This window comes from Achroia grisella, unplaced genomic scaffold (genome assembly GCF_030625045.1).
Source record: "Achroia grisella isolate CSIRO2021 unplaced genomic scaffold, CSIRO_AGI_Agris_v1 utg1419, whole genome shotgun sequence".
Lineage (NCBI taxonomy): Eukaryota > Metazoa > Arthropoda > Insecta > Lepidoptera > Pyralidae > Achroia > Achroia grisella.
This window is the reverse complement of record NW_026712630.1, coordinates 415,050-427,196: the sequence shown is the minus strand read 5'-3', so window position 1 is coordinate 427,196 and position 12,147 is coordinate 415,050. Positions and strand designations below refer to the sequence as shown.

General features: G+C 33.9%; 1 protein-coding gene, 1 non-coding gene and 1 pseudogene across 2 annotated transcripts; 2 read left to right on the top strand and 1 right to left on the bottom strand.

Moving 5' to 3' along the window:
- Positions 1 to 206: 206 nt before the first annotated feature.
- Positions 207 to 1,539, bottom strand: LOC131855439 (homeobox-like protein HDP1; annotated as a pseudogene).
- A 1,363-nt stretch (positions 1,540 to 2,902) lies between these two features.
- On the top strand, positions 2,903 to 5,062 carry LOC131855438 (homeobox-like protein HDP1). Its single transcript, XM_059206713.1, has 3 exons — positions 2,903 to 3,001; positions 3,057 to 3,290; positions 4,871 to 5,062. Exons 1-3 carry the CDS (start codon positions 2,903 to 2,905, stop codon positions 5,060 to 5,062), a joined length of 525 nt encoding a protein of 174 aa, XP_059062696.1.
- Positions 5,063 to 11,815: 6,753 nt separating this feature from the next.
- Trnal-cag (transfer RNA leucine (anticodon CAG)) lies at positions 11,816 to 11,899 on the top strand. Its single transcript has one exon. It is a non-coding gene; the product is annotated as a tRNA-Leu (tRNA).
- Positions 11,900 to 12,147: the final 248 nt, after the last annotated feature.

Here is a 12,147-nt window from a genome sequence, read left to right as displayed (position 1 = left end):
TCACTTCACTCACTTCACTCACTTCACTCACTTCACTCACTTCACTCACTTCACTCACTTCACTCACTTCACTCACTTCACTCACTACACTCACTTCACTCACTTCACTCACTTCATTCACCGCCCAGTTATATATACATGGATTGAATAGAGAAGAACGGGCAAGAAATACAACTGAATTTCTTTCATTCATTCACTTCTTTCATTTCATTAATTTCATTCATTTCTTTCATTTCTTTCATTTCATTCTTTTCACTCGCTTCACTCACTTCACTCACTTCACTCACTTCACTCACTTCACTCACTTCACTCAATTCACTCACTTCACTCAATTCACTCACTTCACTCACTTCATTCACTTCACTCACTTCACTCACACTCATTTCACTCACTTCACTCATTAATTTCATTCATTTAATTCATTTCTTTCGTTTCATTCATTTCACTCACTTCACTCACTTAACTCACTTCACTCACTTCACTCACTTCATTCACTTTACTCACTTCACTCACATCACTCATTTCACTCACTTCACTCACTTCACTCACTTCACTCGCTTCACTCACTTCACTCACAACACTCACTTCACTCACTACACTCACTTCACTCACTGTATTCACCGCCCAGTTATACATGGATTGAATAGAGAACTGGCAAGAAATACAACTGAATTTTTTTCATTCATTCACTTCAGTTATTTTATTCATTTCGTTCATTTCGTTATTTCATTCATTTCGTTATTTCGTTCATTTCGTTCATTTCATTCACTTCATTCGCTTCATTCGCTTCATTCGCTTCATTCGCTTCATTCACTTCATTCACTTCACTCACTTCATTCACCGCTCATATACACATGGATTCAATTGAGTAGAACTGAATGAATAAAATTCATTTCATTCATTTCGTTCATTTCGTTCATTTCGTTCATTTCGTTCATTTCGTTCATTTCGTTCATTTCGTTCATTTCGTTCATTTCGTTCATTTCGTTCATTTCGTTCATTTCGTTCATTTCGTTCATTTCGTTCATTTCGTTCATTTCGTTCATTTCGTTCATTTCGTTCATTTCGTTCATTTCGTTCATTTCGTTCATTTCGTTCATTTCGTTCATTTCGTTCATTTCGTTCATTTCGTTCATTTCGTTCATTTCGTTCATTTCGTTCATTTCGTTCATTTCGTTCATTTCGTTCATTTCGTTCATTTCGTTCATTTCGTTCATTTCGTTCATTTCGTTCATTTCGTTCATTTCGTTCATTTCGTTCATTTCGTTCATTTAGTTCATTTCGTTCATTTCATTCATTTCATTCATTTCATTCACTTCATTCACTTCATTCACCTCATTCATCTCATTCACCTCATTCACCTCATTCACCTCATTCACCTCATTCACCTCATTCACTTCATTCACCTCATTCACTTCATTCACCTCATTCACTTCACTTTATTCACTTCACTCGAGTGAAGTGAGTGAAGTCACTCACGGCGGTGTCGCGTACCACTGACGGCACGCGACACAATATTTTGGGCACGTAGTCGATCATAAATCTGTTTGAAGAAGCTGGCTCATGCTATTTTAACAATATTTTCACCTAGCTATGCCTGCGAGTTATTATTTTCAGAGATGAATAACATCAAAAACTCGGTTAGAAACCGTTTGACAGATGAATCCAGTTCAACATGCATTTTGATGCGTACAAGCCTAACATATATTATTTGTCATCTAACCTGCAGCAACAGGAGTCACACAAATTTTACAGTAATTTAATTTGTACTTGTAATGAAAACAATCCAAAATGTACCTCTTTTGTTTACTTTATTTCATAGAGAGTTTTGATAGTATTTATTATTATTATTTTCTAAATAATCAGAAAGTCAAAATTATTTCATGGCACGTCAATGACCCCATTAAACATTTTTTGGAAAAAATGGCACGTTGATACATAAACGTTCGCCTTCCCTGGGCTACATATATTATGCGCGTGAAACCGCGACCACAAACTACAAAATTACTACTAAATTACTACTAAAATACTTCTAAATTACTACTAAATTTACTACTAAATTTTATATAACATACTAAATAATAACTGCGCTACTAAATTTTTCAATTATTTAATTTTGTGCCCGCGGTTTCACCCACTTTTTTACAGCCTATATGTCATTCTGATGTATAAGTTATATCACTGTAAAGTTTCATCAAAATCCGTTCGGTAGTTTTTGCGTGAAAGAGTAATAAACATCCATCTATATTCACAATTTGATTCTTTAGAATTACAGGCAAATTTCTTGTTTGTTAGACATAGACGCCTATACAATATTACAATGCAAATAAACTGGCTTTAAAAAATAAAGAAATGAGTTTTTTGCCAGTTCTTCTCAATTAATTCTATATATAAATGGGCGATAGAGAAGAATGAAATGAATGAAATGAATGAAATGAATGAAATGAATGAAATGAATGAAATGAATGAAATGAATGAAATGAATGAAATGAATGAAATGAATGAAATGAATGAAATGAATGAAATGAATGAAATGAATGAAATGAATGAAATGAATGAAATGAATGAAATGAATGAAATGAATGAAATGAATGAAATGAATGAAATGAATGAAATGAATTAAATTAATTAAATTAATGAAATGAATTAAATGAATTAAATGAATGAAATGAATGAAATGAATGAAATGAATGAAATGAATGAAATGAATGAAATGAATGAAATGAATGAAATGAATGAAATGAATGAAATGAATGAAATGAATGAAATGAATGAAATGAATGAAATGAATGAAATGAATGAAATGAATGAAATGAATGAAATGAATGAAATGAATGAAATGAATGAAATGAATGAAATGAATGAAATGAATGAAATGAATGAAATGAATGAAATGAATGAAATGAATGAAATGAATGAAACTTCAACTTCAAACAGATTTATGATCGACTACGTGCCCAAAATATTGTGTCGCGTGCCGTCAGTGGTACGCGACACCGCCGTGAGTGACTTCACTCACTTCACTCGAGTGAAGTGAATAAAGTGAAGTGAATGAGGTGAATGAAGTGAATGAGGTGAATGAAATGAATGAAATGAATGAAATGAATGAAATGAAGGAAATGAAGGAAATGAATGAAATGAATGAAATGAATGAAATGAATGAAGTGAATGAAATGAATGAAATGAATGAAATGAACGAAATGAACGAAATGAACGAAATGAACGAAATGAATGAAATGAATGAAATGAATGAAATGAATGAAATGAATGAAATGACTGAAATGAATAAAATTAAGGAAATTAATGAAATTAATGAAACGAATGAAATTAATGAAACGAATGAAATTAATGAAATTAATGAATGAAAGAAATTCAGTTGATTTCTTGCAGTTCTCTATTGAATCCATGTATATATAACTAGGCGGTGAATGAAGTGAGTGAAGTGAGTTAAGAGAGTGAAGTGAGTGAAGTCAGTGAAGCGAGTGAAGTGAGTGAAGTGAATGATGTGAATGACGTGAATGAATGAAAGAAATTCAGTTGATTTCATGTCAGCTCTTCTCTATTGAATCCATGTATATATGACTGGACGGTGAATGAAGTGAGTGAAATGAGTGAAGTGAGTTAAGTCAGTTAAGTCAGGTGAGATTGCGGTCAAACGCGCTCAAATTATGATACAAATAAAAAAAAAAGAAGTGATTGAAGTGATTGAAGTGAGTGAAGTGATAAAGTGAGTGAAGTGAGTGAAGTGAGTGAAGTGAATGAAGTGAATGAAGTGTGTGAAGTGAGTGAAGTGAGTGAAGTGAGTGAAGTGAGTGAAGTGAGTGAAGTGAGTGAAGTGATAAAGTGAGTGAAGTGAGTAAAGTGAGTGGAGTGAAGTGAGTTAAGTGAGTGAAGTGAGTGAGTGAAGTGAGTGAAGTGATGATGAAATAAAAAAAAAGAAGTGATTGAAGTGAGTGAACTGAATGAAGTGTGTGAAATGAATGAAGTGAGTGAAGTGAGTGAAGTGAGTGAAGTGAGTGAAGTGAGTGAAGTGATTGAAGTGAGTGAAGTGAGTGAAGTGAGTGAAGTGAGTGAAGTGAGTGAACTGAGTGAAGTGAGTGAAGTGAGTGAAGTGAATGAAGAGAATTTAGTGTGTGAAGTGTGTGAAGTGAATGAAGAGAATGAAGTGAGAGAAGTGAATGGCAGTTCTCTATTGAATCCATGTATATATAACTGGGAGGTGAATGAAGTGAGTGAAGTGAGTGAAGTGAGTGAAGTGAGTGAAGTGAGTGAAGAGAATAAAGTGAATGAATGAAAGAAATTCAGTTGATATCTTGGCAGTTCTCTATTGAATCCGTTCTGAATTGAATATATAACTGGGAGGTGAATGAAGCGAGTGAAGTGAGTGAAGTGAGTGAAGTGAGTGAAGTGAGTGAAGTGAGTGAGTGAGTGAAGTGAGTGAAGTGAGTGAACTGAATGAAGTGTGTGAAATGATTGAAGTGAGTGAAGTGAGTGAAGTGAGTGAAGTGAGTGAACTGAATGAAGTGTGTGAAATGATTGAAGTGAGTGAAGTGAGTGAAGTGAATGAAGTGAGTGAGGTGAGTTAAGTGAGTGAAGTGAGTGAGTGAGTGAAGTGAGTGAAGTGAGTGAAGTGAGTGAAGTGAATGAAGTGAATGTAGTGTGTGAAGTGAATGAAGAGAATGAAGTGAATGAATTAAAGAAATTCAGTTGTTATCTTGGCAGTTCTCTATTGAATCCATGTGTATATATGAATGAAACGAATGAAACGAAGGAAACGAATGAAACGAATGAAACGAATGAAACGAATGAAACGAATGAAACGAATGAAACGAATGAATCGAATGAAACAAATGAAATGAATGAAATGAACGAAATGAACGAAATGAACGAAATGAACGAAATGAACGAAATGAACGAAATGAACGAAATGAACGAAATGAACGAAATGAACGAAATGAACGAAATGAACGAAAAGAACGAAATGAACGAAATGAACGAAAAGAACGAAATGAACGAAATGAACGATCTGAACGAAATATACGAAATTAACGAAATTAACTAAATGAACGAAATGAACGAAATGAACGAAATGAACGAAATGAACGAAATGAACAAAATGAACGAAATGATTCGTTTATTTCGTTCATTCCGTTCATTTTGTTCATTTCGTGAATGAATGAAATGAACGAAATGAACGAAATGAATGAAATGAACGAAATAAACGAATCATTTCGTTCATTTTGTTGTTTCATTCAACGATTTATACGAAATGAACGAAATTATCTAAATGAACGAAATGAACGTTATGAACGAAATGAACGGAACGAACGAAATGAACTAAATTAACGAAATTAACGAAATTAACGAAATTAACGAAATTAACGAAATTAACGAAATTAACGAAATTAACGAAATTAACGAAATTAACGAAATTAACGAAATTAACGAAATTAACGAAATTAACGCAATGAACGAAATTAACGAAATTAACGCAATGAACGAAATGAACGAAATTAAAAATGTGAATGAAGTGAATGAAGTGAAAAGTGAATGAAGTGAATGAAGTGACTGAAGTGAATGAAGTGAATGAAGTGAATGAAGTGAATGAAATGAATGAAATGAAAGAAATTAATAAAATGAATGAAGTGAACGGAGTGAATAAAAGAATGAATTGAACGGAGTGAATGATGTGAACGAAATGAACGAAGAGAGTGAAGTGAGGGAAGTGAGTGAAGTGAATGAAGTGAATGAAGTGTATGAAGTGAATGAAGTGAGCGAAGTGAATGAAGTGAATGAAGTGAATGAAGTGAATGAAGTGATTGAAGAGAATGAAGTGAATGAATGAAAGAAATTCAGTTGATTTCTTGCCAGTTCTGTATTGATCCATGTATATATAACTGGGCGGTGAATAAAGTGAATGAAGTGAGTGAAGTGAAGGAAGGGAGTGAAGTGAATGAATGAATGAATGAATGAAAGAAATTCAGTTGATTTCTTGCCAGTTCTCTATTGAATCCATGTACATTATTATGTAATATAATCTTATATTTGATATTGGTATGTTTTTTATTTGAACACTATTTTTCTCAACACTAACCATTATTGCAACTGATTTCAGGACATTTATAGTAACAAGGGCTTTACAATAATCTTGTTTTTATAGAATAGAATAGAATGGAATAGAATAGAATAGAATTATAAATAAATAACATTTATTAAATCATAACACATCAGAACAATAACGATGTTGACAGCAGCATATAAATTATTACCCCTACTAATATTATAAATGCGAAAATAACTCTGTCTGTCTGTCTGTCTCGCTTTCAAGTCAAAACTACTGAACCAATTTAAATAAAATTTGGTACACAGATAGTCCAGACCAGAGGTTCCAAACTTTTTTGTGTCGTAGACCCCTTGCCATATTTTCGGTTTTGGGTACACCCCCAATCCTTACCTGGTATTGATTTTTTGTAAATTTCTAACTGTAGTAAAGTTTACTGTTAAAAATATAAAGTAAAAACAACAAGATGACGCTGTCGTAGACCTCTTGCGATTTGTCATAGACCCCTGGGGGTCGATATAGACCACTTTGGGAATAAATGATCTAGACCCTGAGAAAGGACATAGACTACTTTTTAATGCTAAAAAAGGGTTGTAAGGGTTGTAGTTGTCCCCCCCTTTCGGATTGAAAGGGGGGGACAAGGTATGAAAGATTATCATTTCTGAAGCTGGAAGCTTGAAACTTATTTTTAAGGCTTGATTAAATATAACTTTTCATTTGGCTTTTATTGGGTTAGGTCATTAAATATTTTTTTTATTTACGCGGACGAAGTCGCGGGTACAGCTAGTATAAAATAAACGTAAATAACAACAATGCATTTGCATATTAGAGATGAATCATTGTATAAAAATCATTATATTTTTCTTTATTTAGTCAGTGTTTGTTCTCTCCACTGTCACATCGGGTTGTTCCGTCTTATATAATTGAGTGCTATGACGACTGCCTAATCCGTCATACTCGTCAACGGGTCACTCTTTGTCATCCCTCTCCTCGCTCCTTAACGTGTAATTAGAGGCCACTAAGATGTCAATATTTTAGTGTTGGTAGAAAAATTATCAAGTTAAATAAATGACATATTTTTTTCAGTACAATTCACACAGCGCCATCTAGACCCAAATTGAGCTAGCTAAAGCCTGTGTTATGGGTACTAGATTACTGATATAAATACATACATTTCGTAAATACCTACATAGAAAACACCCAGACGGATACAAAAAACAATCATACTCATGAATACAAATGTTTGCACCGTGCAAGGAATCGAACCCGCGAGCGGAAGTATGGCGGTATGCTGAACTGAGACCATCGAGGGCGTCATCTATTGAAATACTCATCTAATAATAATAATTTCACAATTGCCAAAATGGAAGCGAGCGCTGCGTTAACAGAATGTCTTGCCACAGATAACATAGTTTAATAATAAGTTTGTGAGCATGGATGTTTGTTACTCTTTCACGCAAAAACTACTCAACAGATTTTGATGAAACTTTACAATAACATAGCTTATACATCAGAATAACACATAGGCCATAAATCAATAAGATATAATGTAAATTGTACTTAATATAATGATAAATGTCAAGTAAGCTAATGCAGACGAAATTGCGCGGGTCACCGAGTGATATATATAGTACCAAGGTAACGTCAGACAGACTTTTCCTGTGTTATTCGAATAATTGTACATCCTACGTACAACACGTATGTACATACCATATGTATATATATATATGTAGTGGCAGAAAGCGAAATGTGTGTCAAGTGCAACGACTCATATGCGAACAAACATACATGCCCACTAGTGCCGAAGGATAGTGACATTTCCCTTTATTTTTTTAATATAATGTTGTCTAGAGGTTTCTTAACAGAGTTTATAGTCTCGGAGCTCATAAACTTTATATATTTTTCATTGCAATACATGTCAGAAATTATGTTTGTAAAGATGTACTCATCTCTAAATGAGATCTCTTCCAGTAGACCCAAAACAACGTGATACAGAAGGCTGTGTATGGGTCACAGAAGTGTCCCAAAAGTAAAGAATAAAAGTCCAATACAGTTAATATATATACGATAGAAATTCTTTTTTAGAGGTTTGTTAACAGAGTTCATAGTCTCAGAGCTCGTAAAGTTTCTGCAATGATAGAAATTCTGAAATCATAGGAGGAGAGGTCACATCTTAGTAGATGTGCCCACTGGTACCGAAGGAGAGTAACATTTCCCTTTTTTTTAAACATAATGTTGCTATATGTTGAGCTTCCTAATTTCTTGTTAATTGAAACACCGATTTAGATATGACGTATCTGTATTAAAGAGTGTCATTACAGAAATCATAAATAAAAATGTTGTTTATTAGTTAGCCGGAAAGAATCCAGGTGTTTCTTGAGCTAAACTCCCAGATGGACTCTTGATCAAGCCCATATCTATAATTTTACAATAAATTCAAATTCAAATTCAAAAATCATTTGTTCATGTAGGACATATTAGCCGCTTATGAACGTCAAATTTTTTATAATAAATAATAATTTATAAAATTTAATAATTTAATTTTTTCCCTACCATCCTAATAAGAAACCTATAGGCAATCTAGAAGTTTCTTAACAGAGTTCATAGTCTCGGAGCTGCCTATTACACACTAAACGATTACTTGAATGACAAACATGCATGGGCATGGTAGTTCACGCACGGGAATTTCACTTAATACCTATTAAACATAGACACCTACATAAATAAATTGGCTTCTAAAATAAAGAAATTCAGTTGAGTTTCTTGCCAGTTCTTCTCAATTGAATCTATATTCTGAACTGGACGGTAGAGAACAATATTAATACAAAAAAATGTATCTAAAGTATAACTAAGTCAAACTACAGATATTATATATTTCAGTGAGGGTAGATTTTTATTGATTATTATAGATATATATTATTATTTATAAATTGGTACAGATATTATGTTATCTGTGCTACAGATTACAAAAGAAAATAAAACGTTACGATTAAAACCGTTTTATACTCCTAATAATACTTTTTACGAATCTAAACTCAATCTTGATGTTAAGATCATGACTGTTACATCACATGCAAGTAATGTTTGACGGTCAACAGCCGGACGGATGCGGTCGGCGTGTTCGCTTCAAATTCTCCGTACACTTTCACTTTTAGTTCACATTTTAATCGTAGTCTTACAAGGTAGCGCCATCTATTAGCGAGTAGCAGAATTATACATCAGATTAGGTGCCATCTATCGGTGAGTAGATTTTAGTAGTTTTACCATTTGATTTAATAGATGGCGTTGAAATAAATAACTTATTGCATGTAAACAGGACTTTTTATGCTTAACTAAATTTATCATAATAAATATCATAAATTATAATTAATAAAAATAATATCTCAAAATGTTTCACTTAGCCTAATCAATACTTACATTTCGTTATCGTAAATTACGAGTACAATAACATTGCAAGCAGTCAACGCGTTCAATATGCAATTTTTAATCATTCTGCGCATGCAATTAAGTTACATTTTCATTGCACTATTGCAGTAACATTTTCTATTATAGTTGGTAATTTCGTTTTGCGGGACAGCTCGTAGTGTGGTTGTCGCGTCCGTAAGTCACTATGCTGACCGATGCAGGTACAGCGCTTACTATGCTTCGGTCACTTAGTGCTTGCTAGTCGCCACGTAAAACTAGGAAAAACACCTCAGTCGCCACACTGCGTGTAGTCCTTTTGTTAACTGTAAAACCAATAATGACGATTGTGAGACGTGTTATTAATTTTCTATCCTTTTTCTTTATTATAATGGGAAAGAAATTCACCCTCCAATCACATAAGATGGCGTGACGAATACGCTATTATCGCGTGGGAACACCGTTGCCTAGTAATTTAAACAGTAGTATGAAATTGGCACCGATGTCGGAGAAGTTGTAGAGTAATCGTCTATCGTGGTATGGACGGAAGGAAGGAAGGTGTTACGTATGAATGTGGATGGTTATAAGGGCAGAGGAAGACCGAAAAGATGGATGGACTGTGTGAAAGATGATATGGTGAGAAAGGGAGTAAATAACGAGATGACTGCGAACAGAGATGAATGGAAGCGAAAAACATATTACGACGACCACAAATAAATGGGATAAGGAAGAAGCTGATGATGATGATGGTATACAAAACACCTAACCGATACAGACAATTATACTCTTATTGCGGGTTAATGATACTATGTTGTTGGTTGAGACGATGTATATTACAGATGATAATTGACTGACAATATGTACATAGAAATATTGATCTTATATACTAAATGACAATAAGAAAATGTAAGGTGGGGTGACACAGTTTAGACACGGCAGTGCCCGGCAGTACACAATATTGGATTTGTCTTACTAGACATTATTAAATGCAATTATTATTTTGATGTATCTAGATAACTGTGTCCCATACTCATGAATACTAATATTTATATCGTGCGAGGAATCGAACCCGCGACCATCGGAAAGTGGTGCTACACCGCTGGACCACCGAGGTTGTCAATAATAATTAATACTAATAACTCCATTGCTAACAATGTACCATGTCAGGTGGACTTACAAGCGGTTCTACCTGGAAACCATCCTGGCAAATTGCCATTTACCACGATGTGCTGAACTGACCTGACCTCATGCTCATCCTATCATCCTCCACTGGTGTCCCGCCAGCGTAAACCGTTAGCGCAGGCGGGTGCAACATTCCATTATCTGTTTGTAATATTGAAATAATCGTTTTTTACTACATGCATATGAATATAAATGTGGTACATACACCAAAAAAACACTTTTTACAATTTTTGTCGATCTGTTTGTTCCGGCTAATCTCAGAAATGGCTGGACCGATTTTAACGGGATTTTTTTGGCAGGTAGCTGATGTAATAAGGAGTAACTAACTTTTACTTTAGAAAAATAAAGTTAAATTACACGTGAACGAAGTCGCGGGTGCAGCTAGTCATACCTAGAAAAAAAATTACATGCCGCTTATACTGTAATTGCGCTGTCTTATGTCATTGTATGACCGAAACAGATCTTACAAAGCAAGCGGTTTATTTGACTCAAATAGTCGGAATTGAGGTGCCAAAAAGGTGACTTTTTACAACTCTGTAGTCAACTCTCTATAGCAAGGATGTTAGGGAGCTTCGTATCCGTAACTGAAAGTATCGGATATAAAAAAATATTAGTAACCGTAACCGAATCCGAAATGAAGTTTCGGATAGTTCGGATAGGGGCGGAGCCTAATTGAGACACGTTATGTAACCATTTTATTAGCTATTTGTATTTTACTTTTGAAATTCCTTAAAAAATTAATATCCGTAACCGAAATTATCCGAAACTAACGGATAATCCGAAATAATTTCGTATCCGTATCCGGTATAATAATCATTCCTATATCCGAAACCTATTCGTATCCGAAATTTCATATCCATAACATCCCTGCTCTATGGATGTCACGATAGTCACAAAAAAAGTGGTGATTCATATTTAATTAGATCTAACATTTTTGTTTATATTGACTTTGGTTTAATGAATGAATCAACGTGTTTTTGTTAATTTGCGCCGTCAGACCAAAAAAATTACGTTCTATGTAAAAAAATATCTAGGATAACCAACAATCTACAAATAATTTTAAGAAAGAATCTTATATGATTATAATTTTCAACAAAATAAATTAAAAATTTATTTTGTTGAAAATTATACTCATAGAAAGTATTGCGTAATTTGCAACAACCTAAATTAGTCAGGATGGCCGAGCGGTCTAAGGCGCTGCGTTCAGGTCGCAGTCCACTTCTGTGGGCGTGGGTTCGAATCCCACTTCTGACAAATTATTTTTGTGTTAAATTTTCATTTTATGTCTCAAATGGGCAAATAAGATATATTTTTTTAGGAAGTATATAAATGCAACTAAAGAATTGAATTTTCAGATCAAATCAAGACGTCGAGTCGCGTCGTCATCCCTTGCACCTATTATTCTATCGTAATTTTTTTAACCCTATCAGTACAAGATTGGATCTAATTTAATTAGTTTTATTTACATTACTAGATTTGTAGACATTTTAGACCGTGTGATT